Here is a 19,375-nt window from a genome sequence, read left to right as displayed (position 1 = left end):
ACTTACTCAAAGATAACCTCAACACTCACTCTCTCACATCAACACTCCCACCCCAGTTGTCAAAGGCACTGTGGCCCATTCAATTTCACCACCCTCAACCACCTTCACAGTAACACTCTCTTGTCTTCCAACCCTCGCAAACTTATCCTGGCACTGTTCTCCCTGGCCAACAACACCCACCCCCCCCCCACCCCCTCCAATTCAATCTGGCACTCTTTGCCCCGCAACCGAGTCAAGCTAGTATTCTTCTCTTCACCCGCACCCCTTGCATGCCCCCAGTTCAAACTAGAATTCTTTTTCTTCCCTCCATCTTAGTTAATAGTGGCTTCTTCACCAGCCCCATCCCCCATTTAATGCTGGTAACTCTTCCCCTTGTTTAGTAAAGTAATTCTCCTCTTTTCCCTACTCCCTCAATCAATGGCAGTGCTCTTCCCCTTCCTCCCCAACTCAGGTAATGCTGGCACTCGTCCCAACTCCAAAGCACCAGTCCCAGCTTCTATTTGATCCTATTCCCCTCTTCTCTTTTGCTTCTCATTAGCAAAACCTTTCATAATTTTAAAGACCTCTATTTGGTCACTCCTCAGCCTTCTCCTTTTATCCTTTCCTGATAGGCATGACCTCACAGTTCTGGTATCATTGCCAAATTTTTTGTACCCTTTCCAGTGCCTCTATATCCTTTTGATAATATGACAACTGGAATTGTACATAGTACTCCCAAGAGTGGTTTAACCCAGGGTTCACCACAAGTTTAGCATAACTTTGCTACTTTTCAATTCTATCCCTCTAGAAATAAACCCTGGTTTGCTCTGTTATGGCCTTATTAATCTGCATCTCCACTCTCAGTCATTTGTGTATTTGTACACCTAGTTCCTTTGCTCTTCTACCTTATTTAGATTCTTATTTTCCAAATAATATGTGACCTTTTTATCTTTCTTACCAAAATGTAATGCCTCACGTTTATCAATTTCAAAATTCATTTGCCAATTATATGCCCATTCTGCAAGTTTATTAATGCCCTCTTGTACTTTGTTGCAGTATTGACCAGTCCCCCAAATTTAGTGCTGTCCTCAAATTTAGAAATTGTGTTTTTGATTGCAACGTTTAAATTGTTGCTATAAATTATGAATAACAATGGTCCGAGCACTGATCCTTGTGGGACCCCACTTCCCATCTTCTGCAACTCTGAATAGCAACCCTTTACACCTCTTCTCTCTGCTTTCTGTCTTGCAACCAGCCAGCTATCCATTCTGCTACTTGGCCCCTGATTCAGCATGCTCTGACCTTATTCATTAGTATATTAATATATTGGGATATATTATGAAGAAACGTGAAGTTACCCACTTTTTTTAAAGAAAAATAGAAAAGATTTTTTTTTAATGGTGAGGGACTGGGAAATGTTAGTATTCAGAAAGATTTGGCTGTCCTTGTACTTAAATCACAGAAAGTTAACAAGCAATTAGGAAAGCAAATGGTATGTTGGTGTTTATCACAAAAGGATGACAGTATAACAGTAAAGAAGTCTTATTGCAACTGTATAGGCTTTGGTGGGACCACGCCTGGAGTATTGCATACAGTTTTGGTCTCCTTACCTAAGGAAGGATATACTTTTCCAGGGTGCAGTGCAATAAATGTTCGCTAGATTGATTTCTGGATTGAGGGGATTATTTTATGAGGAGCGATTGAGTAGACTAGGCCTATATTCCCTAGAGTTTAAAAGAATGAGAAGTGTAACTGAGTTAGAGGATCAGGCATGATCTTATTGAATGGTGGAGCAGGCTTGAGGGGCTGAATGGCCTACTCTGCATCTTTTTTTTAAGTTCTTATATTATGTGGCACATTATCAAAGGCCTTTTGAAAGCCTAGATATATCGTATCTACTGAATTACCTTTATCTACTCTCTCTGGAGTGGGGGGGGGGGGGGTGGTTAGCACTTCAAAGAATTCAATAAGGTTGGTCAAGCAAGACTGTCCCTTTCAAAATACTGAATATTCATTATTATATTTTTGGTTTCTAGAAATTTTGTTATTTTCTTTTTTAGTTGGAATCTCATTATCTTTCCTAATACTGATATTAGACTGAACAGTCTATAGTTTCTGAACATGTTCTAGCTCCCTTCTAAATATAGGTATAAGATTAGCTTTCTCTCAGTCCTCTAGCACTACACTTTTTTTAATGAATTATTAAACATGTGTAATAGTGACTCTGCTATCTCTTCCCTATATTCTTTTAAAATGCATGGATGCAATTCATTTGGATCAGGAGTTTTATCCTCTTTGATTTGATTGGCTTACGTAACATTAAGCCTCTATTAATTTTAAATGCAGTTATATAATTTCTAACCTCATCTTCCAATGCCATGTTCACCTGATCCATCTTCCTTGTAAATACTGAAGAAAATCAGTTATTTAACATTTCTGCCATTTCCCGATCACTGCCTGTGACTTTATTCTGTCTGTCCCTTACTGGCCCTATTCCCATCTCTGCTTTTTTAATTTATGCGCATGTAGAATATTTTGCTGTGAAGTTTTATGTTCCTTGATAATTTATTTTCATAGTTCCTCTTTGCCTTCCTATTTTTTTTGACCTCTCTTCTAATCTCTTCATATTATCACTTGTCATGCTCTCTCCTGCTGTCCATACACTTACTGCACACCCCTTTCCTTACCCTCAATTTTTCCCTCACATCTTTATTGATTAATATATTGCTTTGTTTTGTTCTTTGACTGAACATCTGTGCTGAGAAATCTACAACAGTTGGATCCCCCATTATTGATACTGGCAAGATCAGCAGTGTGCAAAGATCATTGGGTATTAGGGAATAACAATGAAAAGATGTCAGCTGTGGCTCAGTGGGAGAACTTCCTTGCTCTTGGTCTCAGAAGCAACCCTAGAAGGAAAGCAATGCCAGTGTCATTGAGACGTAACAAGTCTGCCCTTGGGATTGGATTTGAACAGTGCCATCAATCTGTAGGGACTCAGCAGTGACAAATACAAACAGGTTGCACTGCTGGAACATTGGTCAGGGCTGCATTTCTGCGTTTGGCAGCAAACAGGCTCTTAGCCTGTCTGTATGAGGTTTATGACTAGTCCGTGGCAGGGCTGTATTTCAATTTTCGCAGTGCTGACCTATGAGGGCCTTCACTGATACTTGGGACATTCGTGTTCAGGGGAGTGCAAAATTGCCAATGTAGCTTAGCACAAACTATACAGGTACCAATCTTGCATGGATACAGTTATCCACCGTTCCGAAGAAGGGTCACTGACCCGAAACGTTAACTCTGCTTCTCTTTCTACAGATGCTGCCAGACCTGCTGAGTGAATCCAGCATTTCTTGTTTTTGTTACAGTTATCCACTGATTTCCAAATCCACATCTTGGTGTAAACTGTTCAGATATGGTAGCAAGGAAACCGTTTAGTAATATGCTGAGGCTATGAGTCATTTTCCCTTGCTACTTGGGATGTGGGATTTTGGGACAAGATGCTCACCTCGGAAGAAACAAAAATAAGAGCGACACAAAACAGGGCACTAGAGTCAATGCCACTAAATAATTTGCTAAGGTTAGCATTTTCATATTAAAAGTAACTGCAGAGCTCTTAGTGTAGTGTTAGACTCTAAAGTTTTGTCAAAGACAATAACCTCAATCGATGTCTTGTTCAAGAGTCACTGTCAGGAACATCGAGACTAGTCTTTGTCTGTGTTCCCTCAAAACAGCATGACCCATTGCAGGCAGGTGGGAAAACAGTTCAAGCAGGAAAAGACAGGAGAAAAGTGATGACATGGTAGCCATTACTGAGACACGACTGCAAAGACAGTCAGGACTTCTTTCTTTCTTTCTTTTGGGCCTCCTTATCTCGAGAGACAATGGATACGCGCCTGGAGGTGGTCAGTGGTTTGTGAAGCAGCGCCTGGAGTGGCTATAAAGGCCAATTCTGGAGTGACAGGCTCTTCCACAGGTGCTGCAGAGAAATTTGTTTGTTGGGGCTGTTGCACAGTTGGCTCTCCCCTTGCGCCTCTGTCTTTTTTCCTGCCAACTACTAAGTCTCTTCGACTCGCCACAATTTAGCCCTGTCTTTATGGCTGCCCGCCAGCTCTGGCGAATGCTGGCAACTGACTCCCACGACTTGTGATCAATGTCACACGATTTCATGTCGCGTTTGCAGACGTCTTTATAACGGAGACATGGACGACTGGGAATAAATATACCAGGTTATCTGGTCCACAGAGAAGATAGAGAAAATGGTAGGACGGAGGAGTAGCCTTAGTATTAAGGATGAAACCACTTCAATGGTGAGAGGATACAATAAGAGGTAAGTAGGCAGTGGGGATTTTATGGGTAGAAACAAGAAATAGAAAACGATTTAAGATTGTGGTGGGAGTTGTGTTTAGGCCCTCTGGTAGCAGTTGTGAAGTGGTAGAATGTATAAATGCAGAGATTAGGCAAGCATTTAGCAAAGGCAGAGTGGGTTTGATGAAGGGTTTTAACTTTCATATTGATTAGGATAGCAGACTAGAACATGTCAGAAAGGTAGTGAATTTCTTGAGTGTGTTCAGGATAGTTTTCTGTAACAACATGTCCTAAAACCAACAAGGGGGCAGACCATATTAGATGGAGTAAACAGCTTAATGGTTTGTCAACTTTTATCTAATAGCGAGCATACTATGATCCAGTTAAATGTAAATTTTGAATGGGAGAATTGCAAAACTAAGATTCTAGATTTAAGGAAGGCTGACTTCCAATGGGATGAGACAGAGACTGCCCACAGTAAACTGGACAAATCTGTTAATGGGTAAAACAACAGAAGATCAGTGGGAGAAGTTCAAAAAAAAATTTAATAAGATACAGAACCAATTTATATCCCAAAGGGACAACAGCTCTACTTGCCAAAGATCAGCCACGGACAAAAGAAGAGGCAAAGGACAAAGTAAATCTAAAAGAAAAGGAATACAAAAACTGCAAAAACTAACACAGATCTTAGCAACTGGGGAAGATACAAAGAAGAACAAAAAATGACAAACAAAATACTAAGCGCTACAAAATGGGAGTATGTAAAGAAACTTGCAAAGGATAACAAAATCAACATAAACTATTTTTACAATTATATTAGGAAAACGGTGGTCAAGAGTAATGTGGGCTCCTTGACAACTGATAACAGTGATATAGTCAATTCACTCCAGGCGCTGCTTCACAAACCACTGACCACCTCCAGGCGCTTATCCAAAGTCTCTCGAGATAAGGAGGCCAAAGAAGTCAATTAAAATAAGGAAATGGTGGATGTGTTGAATAATTACTTTATGTCACTGCTTAGAGTCATAGAGCTATACAGCACAGAAACAGGCCCTTTGGCCCATCGTGTCCATGCCGGCCATCAAGCACCTATCTAGTCTAATTCCATTTTCCAGCACTCGGCCCATAGCCTTGTAAGCTATGGCATTTCAAGTGCTCATCTAAATACTTCTTAAATGTTGTGAGGGTTCCTGCCTCTACCACCCCTTCAGGCAGTGTGTTCCAAATTCCAACCACCTTCTGGGTGAAAACATTTTTCCTCAAATCCCCTCTAAAGCTCCTGCCCCTTACCTTAAATCTATGCCCCCTGGTTATTGACACCTCTGCTAAGGGAAAAAATTTCTTCCCATCAACCCTATCTTTGCCCCTCATAATTTTGTATACCTCTATCAGGTCTCCCCTCAGCCTTCTCTGCTCTAAAGAAAACAACCCTAGCCTATCCAGTCACTCTTCATAGCTGAAATGCTCCAGCCCAGGCAACATCCTGGTGAATCTCCTCTGCACCAGCTCCAGTACAATCACATCCTTCCAACTGTGTGGCGACCAGAACTGTACACAGTACTCCAGCTGTGGCCTAACTAGTGTTTTATACAGCTCCATCATGACCTCCCTGCTCTTATATTCTATGCCTTGTCCTAATTATGGCAAGTATCCCATATGCCTTCCTAACCACCTGATCTACCTGTGCTGCTGCCTTCAGTGATCTATGGACAAGTACACCAAGGTCCCTCTGACCCTCTGTACTTCCTAGGGTCCTACCATCCATTGTATATCCCCTTGCCTTGTTAGTCCTCCCAAAATGCATCACCTCACACTTCTCAGGATTAAATTCCATTTGCCACTGCTCTGCCCATCTAACCAGCCCACCTATATTGTCCTGTAATCTAAGGCTTTCCTCCTCACTATTTACGACACCACCAATTTTCGTGTCATCTGTGAACTTACTGATCATACCTCCTATATTCACATCTAAATCATTAATGTGCACTACAAACAGCAAGGGTCCCAGCACCGATCTCTGTGGTGCACCACTGGTCACAGGCTTCCAGTCGCAAAAACAACCCTCGATCATCACACTCTGCCTCCTGCCACTAAGCCAATTTTAGATCCACTTTGCCAAATTGCCCTGGATCCCATGGACTCTTACCTTCTTAACCCATCTCCCACACGGGACCTTATCAAAAGCCTTAGTGAAGTCCATGTAGACTACATCAACTGCTTTACCCTCATCTACACATCTAGTCACCTCCTCGAAAAATTCAATCAAGTTTGTTAGACATGATCTCCCCCTGACAAAGCCATGCTGACTATCCCTGATTAACCCCTGCCTCTCCAAGTGGAGATTAATCCTGTCCCTCAGAATTTTTTCCAATAGTTTCCCAACCACTGATGTTAGACTCATCAGCCTGTAATTACCTGGTTTATCCCTCCTACCCTTCTTGAATAATGGTACCACATTCACTGTCCTCCAGTCCTCTGGCACCTCTCCTGTGGCCAGGGAGGATTTGAAAATTTATGTCAGAGCCCCTGCTATCTCCTCCCTTGCCTCACTTAACAGCCTGGGATACATCTCATCTGGGCCTTCTCCATAATGAACACAGATGAAAAGTAATCATTTAAAACCTCACCTACATCCTCCAGTCCTTTATATCCCTTGACATCCAGGGTTCCCTGGACTTGTTGGTCCTACCCTTCAACTTCACAGGAACAGGTTGGCCCTGAACCCTCACTATTTCCTTTTTGAATGACTCCCACTGGTCTCATGTAGACTTTCCTACAAGTAGCTGTTTCCAGTTCACTTTGGCCAGATCCTGTTTTATCATATTGAAATCGGCCTTCCCCAATTCAGTACCTTTATTTCTGGTCCATCTTTGTCCTTTTCCATAACTACCTTAAATCGTACAGAGTTATGTTCACTATCTAACACTTGTCTGGCTTCATTCCCTAGGATTAGGTCCAGTACCACCCCTTCTCTTGTAGGACTTTCTATGTGCTGGCTCAAAAAGTTCTCCTGTATGCACTTTCAGAATTCTGACCCCTTTAAGCCTTTTGCACTAAGACTAATCCAGTTAATATTGGGGAAGCTGAAATCTCTTACTATTATTACCCTATAATTTTTACACCTCTCTGGGATTTGCCTACATATCTGTTCCTCTATCTCTCCCTGACTATTTGGAGGTCTCCCAGCCAAGTGATTGCCCCCTTTTTGTTTTTAAGTTCTGTCCATATGGCCTCATTTGAGGAACCATCTAAGATATCATCCCTCCTTACTGCAGTAATTGACTCCTTGATCAATAGTGCAATGCCACCGCCTCTTTTACATGCCCCCCCCCCCCCCCACCCCCGCGCCCTGTCACGCCTGAATACTCTATATCCTGGAATATTGAGCTGCCAGTCCTGCCCTTCCCTCAACCATGTCTCTGTGATAGCAATAATATCATATTCTCATGTGTTAATCAACACCCTCAATTCATCTGCCTTACTAGTAAGACTCCTTGCATTAAAATAGATGCAATCCAGCCTTGCATTGTTCGCTTGTGCCTTTTAACAGGTCGATATTTGCTCTGCCTTCCAGACTGACGTAATTTCTCTTCTATATTTGGCTGAGCATCACCCCCTACTGTACCTCCACTCTATATCCCATCCCCCTGCCAAATTAGTTTAGATGCCCCCCCCCCCCCACCCCACCAACAGCATGAGCAAACCTCCCAGAAAGGATATTGGCCCCGTTCGGTTCAGGTGCAACCTGTCCAACTTGTACAGGTCCCACCTTCGCCAGAAGCAGACCCAGTGATCCAGGAAACTAAAGCCCTCCCTCCTGCACCATGTCTTCAGCCACACATTCATCTGCTCTATCCTCCTATTCCTATACTCACTAGCAAGTGGCACTGGGAGTAATCCAGAAATTGCAACCTTTGAGGCCCTGCTTTTTAATCTGCTACCTAGCTCCCTAAATTCTTGTTGCAGGATCTCATCCCTCTTTCTACCTATGTTGTTGGTACCAATATGAACCACGACCTCTGACTGTTCATCCTACCCCTTCAGAACGCCCTGCAGCCACTCCATGACATCCTTGGCCAGAGCACCAGGGAGGCAACATACCATCCTGGAGTCATGTTTGCAGCCACAGAAATGCCTATTTGCACCCCTTACAATAGAATCTCCTATCACTATAGCTCTCCCACTCTTTTTCCTTCCCTCCTGTGCAGCTGAGCCACTCGTGGTGCCACAGACTTGGCTCACTGCATTCATCTGAGAAGCTATCTCCCCCAACAGTACTCAAAGTGGAATATCTGTTAGATAGGGAGATGGACCCAGCGAACTCCTGCATTACCTGCCTAGTTCTTCTACTCAGCCTTGTGGTCATCCATTCCCTTTCTGCCTGAGTAGTCTTTACCTGCAGTGTGACCACTTCCCTGTACGTGCTATCCACGATGATCTCAGCCTCGTGGATGCTCCACAGTGTCCCCAGCCGCCGGTCCAGATCCCAAACGCGGATTTCAAGTAGCTGCAGCTGGAGACACTTCCTGTACACGTGTTCGCCCTGGACTCTGGAAGTGTCCCTGGCTTCCCACATTGCACAGGAGGAGCATTCCATGCTGCCGAGCTCTCCAGCCATGGCTTACCCTTAATTTACTCAAAAAACTGAAATTATTTACACAAGGGACCTTGATTCCCTAAAAACCACTACTTACTATATAGAAGAGAATAACAAGACAAACATGCCAAGAAAACTAATATTGAATCGGGGACTGGAACACACCAAAATTAATGTAAGCAAAATAATAGTAATGAAGAAAATAATGGCACTAAAGACTGGCAAGTCTCCAGGATCAGATTGTTTCCATCCCAGGGTTTTAAAGGAAGTGAGAACATTGTAGATGCTCTAATCATAATCTTCCAAACTTCTCTTAATTTGAGAACCATTCCTTTAAATTAGAAAAATGTGTATGTCACTTTGCTTTTTTATGAAGGTGAGAGAGGGAAACCAGGGAATTATAGAACAGTTAGATGAACATCTGTTGTTGAGAAATTACTACAGTCTATCGTTGAGAATAGGGTGACTGAACACCTTGAAAATTTTCAGTTGATCAAAGACAGCCAGCATGGATTTGTATAGGGTAGCTTCTGCCTGACGTATTTTGGTTGAATTTTTTGAAGAGGTCATAAAATAGTCAACAGGAGAATGCCTAAGACTGTTATTTTTCTGGACTTCCAGAAGGCATTTGATGAGGTCCCTCATATGAGACTGTTAGCTAAAGTTAAATGTCATGAAATTGAAGGCATATTATTGACCTGAAAGAATTATCGATCTGGTGAGGAAATCGGCTGAATGACCAGACACAGATAGTAGGGATAATGGGCAGGAACTCCAATCGACAGGATGTCCCACAAGGATCAGTGTTAGGGTCTCAACTATTCACCATATTTATTAATGACTTAGATGATGGGGTAGAACGCCACATATCCAAATTTGCCGATGATACAAAGATAGGTGGCATTGTAAGCAGTGTAGACGGGAACATAAAATTACAGAGACATTGATAGGGATAGATTTAGGATGTGGGGTTTTGGGAGAAGATGCTCACCTGGGAAGAAACAAAAATAAGAATGACACAAAACAGGGCACTTGAGTCAATGCCACTAAATAATTTGCTAACTTTAGCACTTCCATATTAAAGGTAGCTGCAGAGTGAATGGGCAGAACCGTGGCAAATGGATTTCATTGTAGGCAAATGTGAGGTCATCCACTTTGGACCTAAAAAGGATAAAACACTATACTTTCTACATGGTGAAAGGCTAGAAAGAGATGAGGGGGTCCAGATACACAGACCATTAAAATGTCATGAACAAGTACCGAAAATAATGCTATCTAGAGGACTAGAAAACAGGAGTAGAAGTTATGCTTCAGCTAAACAAAGCCTTGGTTAGATCACACCTCGAATACAGTGGACAGTTTTGAGCACCATATCTTAGGCAATATATATTGGCCTTGGAGGGAGTGCAGCCTAGATTTACCAGAATGATGCCTGAACTCCAAGGGTTAAAATTACGAGGAGAGATTCCACAAACTAGGGTTGTACTTCCAGGAATTTAGAAGGTGATTTGATTGAAGTTTTCAAGATATTAAGGGGAATAGATAGGGCAGTTGGAGAGTAACTATTTCTGCTGGTTGGGAAGTCGAGGACTAAAGGGGCATAGTCTAAAAATTAGAGCCAGACCTTTCAGGAATGAAGTTAGGAAACACACAAAGGTTGATAGAAGTTTGTAACTCTTCCCCAAATAGCAATTAATGCTAGGTCAATTGTAAATTTTAAATCAGAGATTGGTAGATTTTTGTTAACCAAAGGTATGAAGGGATATGGTGCAAAGGCGGGTATATGGAGTTAGGTCACAGATCCGTGAATGACGGAACAGGCTCAAGGAGCTAAATGGTATAATCCTGTTCCTATGTGCTTGTTTTGCACTGCTGCCTGAGACATGTCCCCACGCAACCTCCGCCAATCAGCTGTACCTATGGTGCAATATCTGTGGGGATGCGTGTGAATGTAATCTTACCTGCCGAGTTACTTTTCATGGTGGACTCGTGCAACCTGGAGCAAATGTTCTGAAAGGCAACCTCTTGGTCGGGAGGGCTGTTGAAAGGTAACGGGGTGACACATTGTTCCCTCCGCTCCTCTGCCGTCTCCTCCGGCTCCGAGGATGCAGCCCCCGGCCCGCACAGCTTGGTGGCCTCGCAGTCCTCTGTCATGGCCAAGTCCCCGTCAGTGTCCTCAGGGATTATGGGAATGCGCTGGCTCAGATCGCAGCAGCCAGTGGCAGTTGGGGCCGTGTAGCAGTTGTGAAGGGCTTCATCAGCCAGGTTATACTGCACGTTTACTGCGTAGTCCTCAGCGAAACAGCTGCTGCTGTGATGCACCTGTTTCTCCTCATAAAAGCAGCAGGGCAGGCCCTCATATTTCCCTGGATCAGTCCGACACGGGGGGCCTGCATTAATACTGTACAAATTCTGTGACGCAGTCCTAGAATCAGCGCTTTTCCCACACGTGTTACAACAGGGCACATTCAACAATGAAAAGTGACTGTCTGTTCTGCTGTCATCAGCCCCTTTGCAGTCCAAGGGATGAATTTCAAAGCAACAAGCACAGGCCTGCTCAGGCGCTGCTTCTGCTGCTGCCGCTGCCTCTGGCCCATTCCAGCTGTTATTGTCCGCAGTAGAACCAGAAGAGCACTCGGGCCTACCTTCTGAGGTAGTGGCATTCGAATCACTGTACTCCAGTGAGGAATTACTGCTATAGTTCATCTCCATGCTACAGTTTGAGAGTTGGTCTCCTGGGGATGGGACCTGCAACAGCCTGCTGTCACCACTGGGAGAGGTACAGCTGTACGCTGGAAGCTCGTCCTCCTGCGGGCCCTCCATCAGCAAACCCCCACCCCGGCTCAAACCTGACTCGCCGGTTCTGCAGGGGCTGCGGCTCCGATAGATGTATGGGTCGTAGTCACTGCTCAGAGAGCTGCGGAAGGTCGAGCAGCTGCCATAGACGCCCTGGTTGCTGACCTCGGTGCAGTCCAGCATGGAGTCGCTGGACGAACAGTGGCACTGCCCAGAGCTGCTGCTGCTGTCACTGCCGGGGCAGTCAGCCAGGTAACCGCTGCACACTGACCGGTGACCTTGGTAACAGCTGAAGCTTGAGGTGCTGCCTCCATCCAGGTGGGAGGGTGGAGGAATGTGAACCACTGTGGGATACAGCATGCTCCCGCCGGACTGGAATGCACGGGAAGGTCCTTTATGATTAATAATCCCTGCCTGGGATTCTGTCTGTGGATAGCTTAGTCCTTGAATGTAATAATGTTGATACATAGTTTCATATTGAGAAAAGCAAGTGGCCCTTGAATAGTTCCGCCCACTAAATTTAGGCCTCCTGAAATTATGAGTCTGAGGGTAGGTCCGATGTTCCAAGTTACAATGATGGGCACTCAAACTGTGGACAGGCGGATAACTCCTCACATAGGCACTTGATTGTGCGGGGTACAGTCCCTGCTCACTGTGCTGGTCCACCGTGAGCACGGTAACAGGATTCCCCCGTGGGTCCATGCTCGTCCTGGTGGGATAAGTGGTCAGTTGGTTCGTTCTGTGAACCCGCCCGGGATAGTGGACAGGAAGCACCACCCGCTGTCTGCTGCGCCCTTGGCTGTCGGCCTCTACGCAGACGGGGCCATTGCTTTCTTTCTTTCGTTCTGCGGAGAGAAAGAAGTGATAAATAGTGTTTCATGAGACAGATTTTCACATAGGGTAGAACTTCTGTTATCTGTGTTCGTGTTAACATTGGCCCATTATACTGTTTTCTTTTGTTAGCTGCATTGGTCTTAATATTGCTGTTCAGTCACAGACTATGTCTCCTACATGTTGTGGTTACATTTAATAATTTTAAAATATGTTTTGGAGTACTGGTGAGGAAGAATGGGCTTTTGGGCTCTTCAGGGTTTCTGCTGGTCTTATTGGGGCTCATAACCATACAGTGACAGTCGTGTGTTTCCACAGTGATAACATGATGGTCTCCTGCACAAACATCATTCCTCTTTGTCGACATGTTGGGCATAATGGCATGGCCAATATGTGCATTATGTTGGACACCTCCCACAAAACCCGACAGTGCAATTGGTGTATGGGAAGACAGAATTCAGGCTGACACTTCAGTACAGTGCTGAGTGAGTGCTGCATTGTCGGAGCTGTTGTCTTTCGGATGAGCAGTTAAACCAAAGCCCAGTATCCTGGCCAATATTTATCCCTGAACCAACACCACTAAACAGGTACCTATCCCATTTACCTTATTGCTGCTTTGCAGGACCCTGTCGCATGCAAGTAGTCTACAGTGATTCCCTACATTACAACAGTAATGACACTCCAGCGGACAGGAAAATTGGGCAGGGTGTAAAACGGGCTGCAAATTCACTGCCGCCCAAAATGAATTTTACTTGAGTGTCTTGCATTTAGGTGTGTGCCTGTATTGCCCAATATCTAACTATATGATCGTGTAACCCAGGGGATAGTAATAGTACTCCCTTGCGATCTGAACTAGATCTCCTTGGCTTTCACAAAAATGCTTCTTCAATCTCTTCAAAAGGAAGACTGAGAAAACACTTGTGAGATGAGGCCAGAAACACATCGTTGAGCTGTTTTATTTCACAGTGCGCGAATGCATGGAGTTACAATCAGATTCACTTAGTTCAATTAGCACAACTTGTCTTCACGTAACAATAAGAAATAACAAACATGCTGTACTTCCCCACATGGGTCGGTCATCTTAATTAAATAAAACAAAGTAACTTTTAACGACTTTCCTCTATTCTCCTTCTGAACCTGACCATAGCTTGTCTGGGTAACCAGCTGTAATTTAAACCTGACTTCACAGCCCTTGTTAGACCTGACTGGCTGTCTGGAACTGCAGTCTCTTTTATTTTATATATCTCCTGTTCCTGCTTTATAATGAACAGAAACTTTCCAACACAATGAGTGTGAGATATTTAATGATTGCTGAGATCGGCTAATGAACTGGCTGTTGAGAAACATACCAGTAGCATATTAATTCCTTTTTGTCCCAATGTTTTTTTTAAAACTTACATCACTAGACTTTGCTCCCCACGGAGGGCACCCCTGAAGCCCCAACTGCCTCCACTGCACAACACTCCCGCCCCACCCCAATCAATCCCCCACTTGCCTCGATGGCGTCCAGCCGACTGTCCCCGGCGAGGCCCCAAATGCTTACTGGTCTTCCAGGGCCGTCCTTCACCTTGCTTGCGATGGCTGGGTGTAGTTCCAGCAGTGGCCACTGCTGCCCGCTGATTGGCCGGCAGCTCTATTAGGTGGGACTTCCTGCCTCAAGGAGGTGGAAGTCCCGCCCAAGACCAATTAAGGGCTGGGGAGTGAAAAATCCTTGTGTGGCTCCCCAGGCCTGGCAGAGGCTGGCTCTCCCCCGACTTTGCAGCCAGTGGGCGGAGCCTCCCACCCAATGTAAAATTACGGCCTACATTTCAAATTTGCTTTTTTTCCAAATCCTTTCAATGGAAAACTGATCAAAAACTTCCAAAATGTGGAACAAATATATGCATGGAATGAGAACTAATGAAAGGCTAGTTCATATTTATTGACAACATTTATTAATGACTAAAATTTTAGTGAGATACTTGGAAATATAGAAACAGGCTGGGTCAGCTCAGTGCAAATTTTCCTTTCGTCATTTAGACCAAATTAAATATTTTTGATACTTTTGTGTCGATTGCATTGAAGGATAAGTACCGGAGAATGGAAAGCTTTGCTCTCAGTGACAGTGAAGGGTTGGGAATAGCATACAGAGCATTTGCACTGTAAAGTCTCCCCACTAACCCCATTCTTATATGTACAAATAAATAAAAATAGACATACCAATTGTGCTGTATCATCAGTTATTAGGTTGTACTGTTAATTCATTCTCACTTTAAACTGGATTGAGTCAGTATTTGAATGAGGACTTTTAACAGGAAGAGGTATTTTCAGCCTGTCTATGGTTAACTGATAGCATTCTAACTTGCTCGTGACCTTGTTCAGTGTGTACAAAGAAGATTTTGGCAGAACTATTTCCAACACAGAGTGTTAAATATTTAGGTGCTGCTGCTCTGTTGCACTTCCACCTTAACTCCAGCTGAAGGGTCACATATTGGGTTGAGACTTGGAAATGCTGAATCCCAGCCTTCCGTTGAGAGCTTCTGACGACCTGTAAGAAGTGGAGATTTCATCTGCCCCAAAAAAGGCCATCGATGTAACCTCTAGCCTGGGAATGTCCACTATAAAACAACAACCAGACCCTTTGTAGCTGGTCTGCCTGGTCAGACCAGACGTACCAGTCTGTGAATGGGCCTCTGAGGGTCCTGGACCATGGTCTGCATTCCTAAAAGTGGGTCGTGGAAGAGTCCCCCCCAGCTGAAACTGCCACACAAAGACCCATTTTGCACTCTGCCTACGCTGGTGAGTGCACCCTTAGTGCTGCGGATGCCTGCCAGATAATTAAACTTAGGATAACACGTTCCTGACCTCAAAATGCTTGCCAGAATCGGAGCAAGAGGTTCTTAGTAGGCAGATCCTGGCACTGATGCTGGGTTGCTCCTCCCGCTAATTTTTGACCTCTCGGTTGTCTTCATTATTTTATCATAAGAAATTAAATGGCAAAAATTGAGAGACTATCATGCCCTTGTCCTGAGGGAACTGGCGATGTAATCTCCTAGGTTTGATGATGATAAACTTACCGATGATATTATGTCTGCAGTGTGGACAGGTATGATGCTGTAGGAGCCAGGGATCCACACACTTCTTGTGGAACCGGTGTGTGCACGGGATCACACGCAGCTCCTGTCAACAAGAAGGTCCTCATTTAGAAAAGAGGCTGGATGTTGTAAAACACAAAATTCAATGTGCCAAAAAGTACAGATTTAAAAGCATGTTGGACTAATAAACAAAGGTGTGAGCACTTGCCCATGTACTGACCAAACTGATGATAGAATAAGAAAGATAAATGGAAATAAAATATTAAATTGCTACTAATCACCTCTACAGGGCATTAGAAACTACTTGTGGTGAAATACTAATGCAGTAAGTTTTTGGAATTCTGTAAATCTAGAGTAAAAGGTCAACACTAAGTAATACTTATAAAAGTAAGCTGTAGGATCAAGTCCAATTTTGTTTCAAGGCAAGGAAATGGAACTGATAGGTCTGAGTGCACATTCAAGAACGGAGGAAGTGAGAATCGCATCCTGGCTGACTTCAGTCCTCCCTCCCAGGCAAAGAATAGGCAACACAGAAGATAACAAACCCTGTTCCTTCCGCCACCATCCTTATTATGAGCACTTCATGCTGAATTCAATAACTGATAAAACTCTTGTATGGCTGACTTTCCAGGTCACAGGCCATAACCCACATCCAAATGTTCTTAGCTGCACACCCACGCTTAGCATCCTAGCCCCCGTGTTTTCCTGTCCCTTTTTTTACTTTGTTTAAAAGCTGATGTTTTGACAACCTGCCAGCTGATACACCGACCGAAGGCTTCATTTTCATTTTGTAGGCATCAGTGAGTGCAATGTCTGTGAAATGGCTTTACATCAGGAGAGAAAAATGGTTGGAGGCCCTTGTCCCATACAGAACTCCTCACCCAATCCTCTTTTGATTTCTACAATTCTTTTTATTCATCTATCTTTGTCCCTCCCTACCCGTTGCTCTCTGTTCTGCTGCAGCCACATCACACGATCACTAGGAGCACAGTGAAACCCCTGGATTGATATGGCTACTCCCAGCATTGACTACAGACCCAAGACGGAACGCCTTTCTCATAGGCTACACCTACTTATGCACAAGGGTTGCAACTGAAGACAGATTGATTCTCAAATTATATTGCTTTCAAAGTCATGGTATGAAGTCCAAAAGCAACATTAACAGTAATCAATACAAAAACGTAATGCAATAGCACCATTGTTCCTTGGGACTCACACTGGTAAATTAGGTAATGGGAATAGCTCAACTGGAGCCAGATTCACATAAATACTTTATAAAGTATTTTTTTTTAAAAACCTCAGGCCCTTTTAAGATTCTGGAATTTTCCAGCGAATCAACAGAAACTGAGGAACTTTCATTGTTACAATTTGATCAAAACAATTTGCTCTTTGTAAGATCTTGATGCCAATCAAGCCAATGGTACTGAAGCAAGTATTTCACAAACTGTCTAAATCAAACAGGAACCAGCTTTAAATAAAACAAAACTTTCCCCACCTCTCCATCAACGTATCTTTCCAAGCAGATAGCACAGTCCGAGGTGGAGCTGCTACTCAGTGTATCTGAAGCACCACAGCTGCCTTCTCTAAGAACTTTGCTCTTTGATTTGAATTTTCTTGTCTCCATCTTCTCCAAGGCTTGGATTGCCATTCTATTCATTGAGCTCTGTAGTAAGATAGAAAGATTTGAATGAATTACAACAGTCAAGCATTGTTGCAGACTCTTTCTTTGTTAGAAGCTCAAAACACAGTCGAACTTGTTACTTCCCTTGATCTTCCGATGCTCCTACAACCTAGAGACCTTGAAAATCCATCCCCTAACCATTACTACTTCATCTACTCCACCTTTTCCTCCCATTCAACTGTGGTGCTGTCCTATGTTATAGGCTTTAACACTTCATCTAGGGTTGTCATTTTAAACAAAGCTACTGATCTTTGTAGACAGTAATCTGCTGTTGGGCTTCACTAACTCTTTTTAAACTATTAGTTATTTGACCACAGTGCATGTACATAACTCCCCTTTTCATGCATCAGGTATTGCATCTTCTGCCAACCGCATCCTTGCAAGGACATGGTCCCACAGGCACCAGTTACGCTCCATTCCCTTGCCCAAGTGGCCGTAATCAGGAGTGAGCATTAATTCTTTCTTTGGGCCTCCTTATCTCGAGAGACAATGGATACGCGCCTGGAGGTGGTCAGTGGTTTGTGAAGCAGCGCCTGGAGTGGCTATAAAGGCCAATTCTGGAGTGACAGGCTCTTCCACAGGTGCTGCAGAGAAATTTGTTTGTTGGGGCTGTTGCACAGTTGGCTCTCCCCTTGCGCCTCTGTCTTTTTTCCTGCATTAATAGTGAATGTTAAAGTCTATTCATCCACAGGGTAGATGACAGCTGAGTCCAGTTCTCTCACTACATTATGTCCACACGTGTACACTTCCAAAGGTGAAAGATGGATGGGGGCGGGGTCACTGAATACCAAATCAGTAGTGTGAACCCTGAACCCTACTCCCAACCCAAGGACATTCGGGGTCACTCCCCTACCTAAAGTTAGATAACTGAATATACAGTGGCAATAGAACCTCAGCCATGGCTGGTCTTAGTGGCTCAGGTACTTGCTGGATAATCCCACTGAGCCATCGGGAGAGACCTTTGATTTGATTGTCACAGTCCCTATACAGATTATACCCACTTGCAATTTAAGGCACCTCCACTATCCAAAAGCATTTTATAAAAAGGTTGCTGTTTGCCAGGTAATGGGTGTGGGCCTTTTGGATTACAAACTGTACAGAGCATCATACAAAGCCTGAACGTTGTGCATGTGCTTCAATCCTCAGAATAAAGACTTCACTTTCTGCAGCTGAATGCAGAAAATCTCGTCGAAAGGATTTGAATAGGAGAAAATCATCTTAAGAAATACACAGCACAATCAGGCAAGATATCGTTGGTCTGATACGTGTAACAGAATCGTAAGTCTGTTCTCTTTTAACAGGTTTATACCCACATACCACACAGAGGAAATCTTCCCCAGTGTTCAGTGTCCTATTAACATAATTTTGTAAGTTATTTAGATTGTGTTTTTTTTTAAAAGAGGCATAAAGTATTTTGACAGTACATTCAAAATTGTTAACTTAGAACAGCCTCAACAAGCTGCATAAAATAAGTATATAACTTGGTAATTGAATTCAACCATCGTCCTGTCAGGTAATAAACCTTTGTGGTCCTAATGCTTGATGAATGAAAGGCTATGATGAACTCTGTCATACACTTGATAACTGGGCAGGTGATTGCATAGACCTTCACCCAGAATCAACTGCAGTCAGCTCCATTTATAAAGATGCTTAGCTGCTGTATTTGAAGTGCTGTAAACAGTATATACAAAATAGTGAAGAAACTTATAATGTACCATGCAACAGTCAGTGTGAAGTTATTTGTTTACTTATGTCATGGTGATGCAACATTCCTCACAGGCCTGCTACATCACTCTCATTGGCACTGCAGGCAAATACATAGACCCCGTAAAACTAAACTTGTATCATTTAAAGCACCTTTCAATGAGGGAGGTGGGATTGTATCTAAGGTTAAGACCCAACAACTATAACTGCACGTGTTTGGTCTGATGTTTAATGATAGAATTTGACTCCGCTGTTTTAGAGTTTTAGAGTTATACAACACAGAAACAGGCCCTTCGGCCCATCGTGTCTGTGCCAGCCATCAAGCGCCTCATCTAATCCCATTCTATTCCCATTTCCCAGCACTTGGCCCGTAGCCTTGTATGCTATGGCGTTTCAAGTGCTCAT

General features: G+C 43.6%; 1 protein-coding gene and 1 long non-coding RNA gene across 10 annotated transcripts in view; one reads left to right on the top strand and one right to left on the bottom strand.

The window, feature by feature from the left end:
- znrf3 (zinc and ring finger 3) overlaps window positions 1-19,375 on the bottom strand; it is a 284,028-nt gene that overhangs the window by 16,376 nt on the left and 248,277 nt on the right. For all 3 annotated transcript variants that reach the window (XM_068055192.1, XM_068055193.1, XM_068055194.1), the window contains 3 exons: window positions 17,081-17,248; window positions 15,568-15,670; window positions 10,846-12,525 (listed from right to left, as the gene is read on the bottom strand). In XM_068055192.1, the coding sequence (XP_067911293.1) occupies window positions 10,846-12,525; window positions 15,568-15,670; window positions 17,081-17,248 (1,951 nt within the window). The remainder of the gene's footprint in view (window positions 1-10,845; window positions 12,526-15,567; window positions 15,671-17,080; window positions 17,249-19,375) is intronic.
- The window catches only part of LOC137382779 (uncharacterized), a 52,185-nt gene that overhangs the window by 14,431 nt on the left and 18,379 nt on the right, over window positions 1-19,375 (top strand). For 4 of the 7 annotated variants that reach the window (XR_010977283.1, XR_010977282.1, XR_010977281.1 and 1 more), the window contains one exon: window positions 18,413-18,544. This is a non-coding gene — a long non-coding RNA (uncharacterized lncRNA). Of the gene's footprint in view, window positions 1-16,548; window positions 16,723-18,412; window positions 18,545-19,375 lie in introns of all 7 variants that reach the window. The other 3 variants (XR_010977287.1, XR_010977286.1, XR_010977285.1) reach the window with 1 other exon arrangement.

Source organism: Heterodontus francisci, chromosome 23 (assembly GCF_036365525.1).
Source record: "Heterodontus francisci isolate sHetFra1 chromosome 23, sHetFra1.hap1, whole genome shotgun sequence".
Taxonomy (NCBI): Eukaryota; Metazoa; Chordata; class Chondrichthyes; order Heterodontiformes; family Heterodontidae; genus Heterodontus; species Heterodontus francisci.
This window is presented reverse-complemented; position numbering and strand designations above follow the sequence as displayed.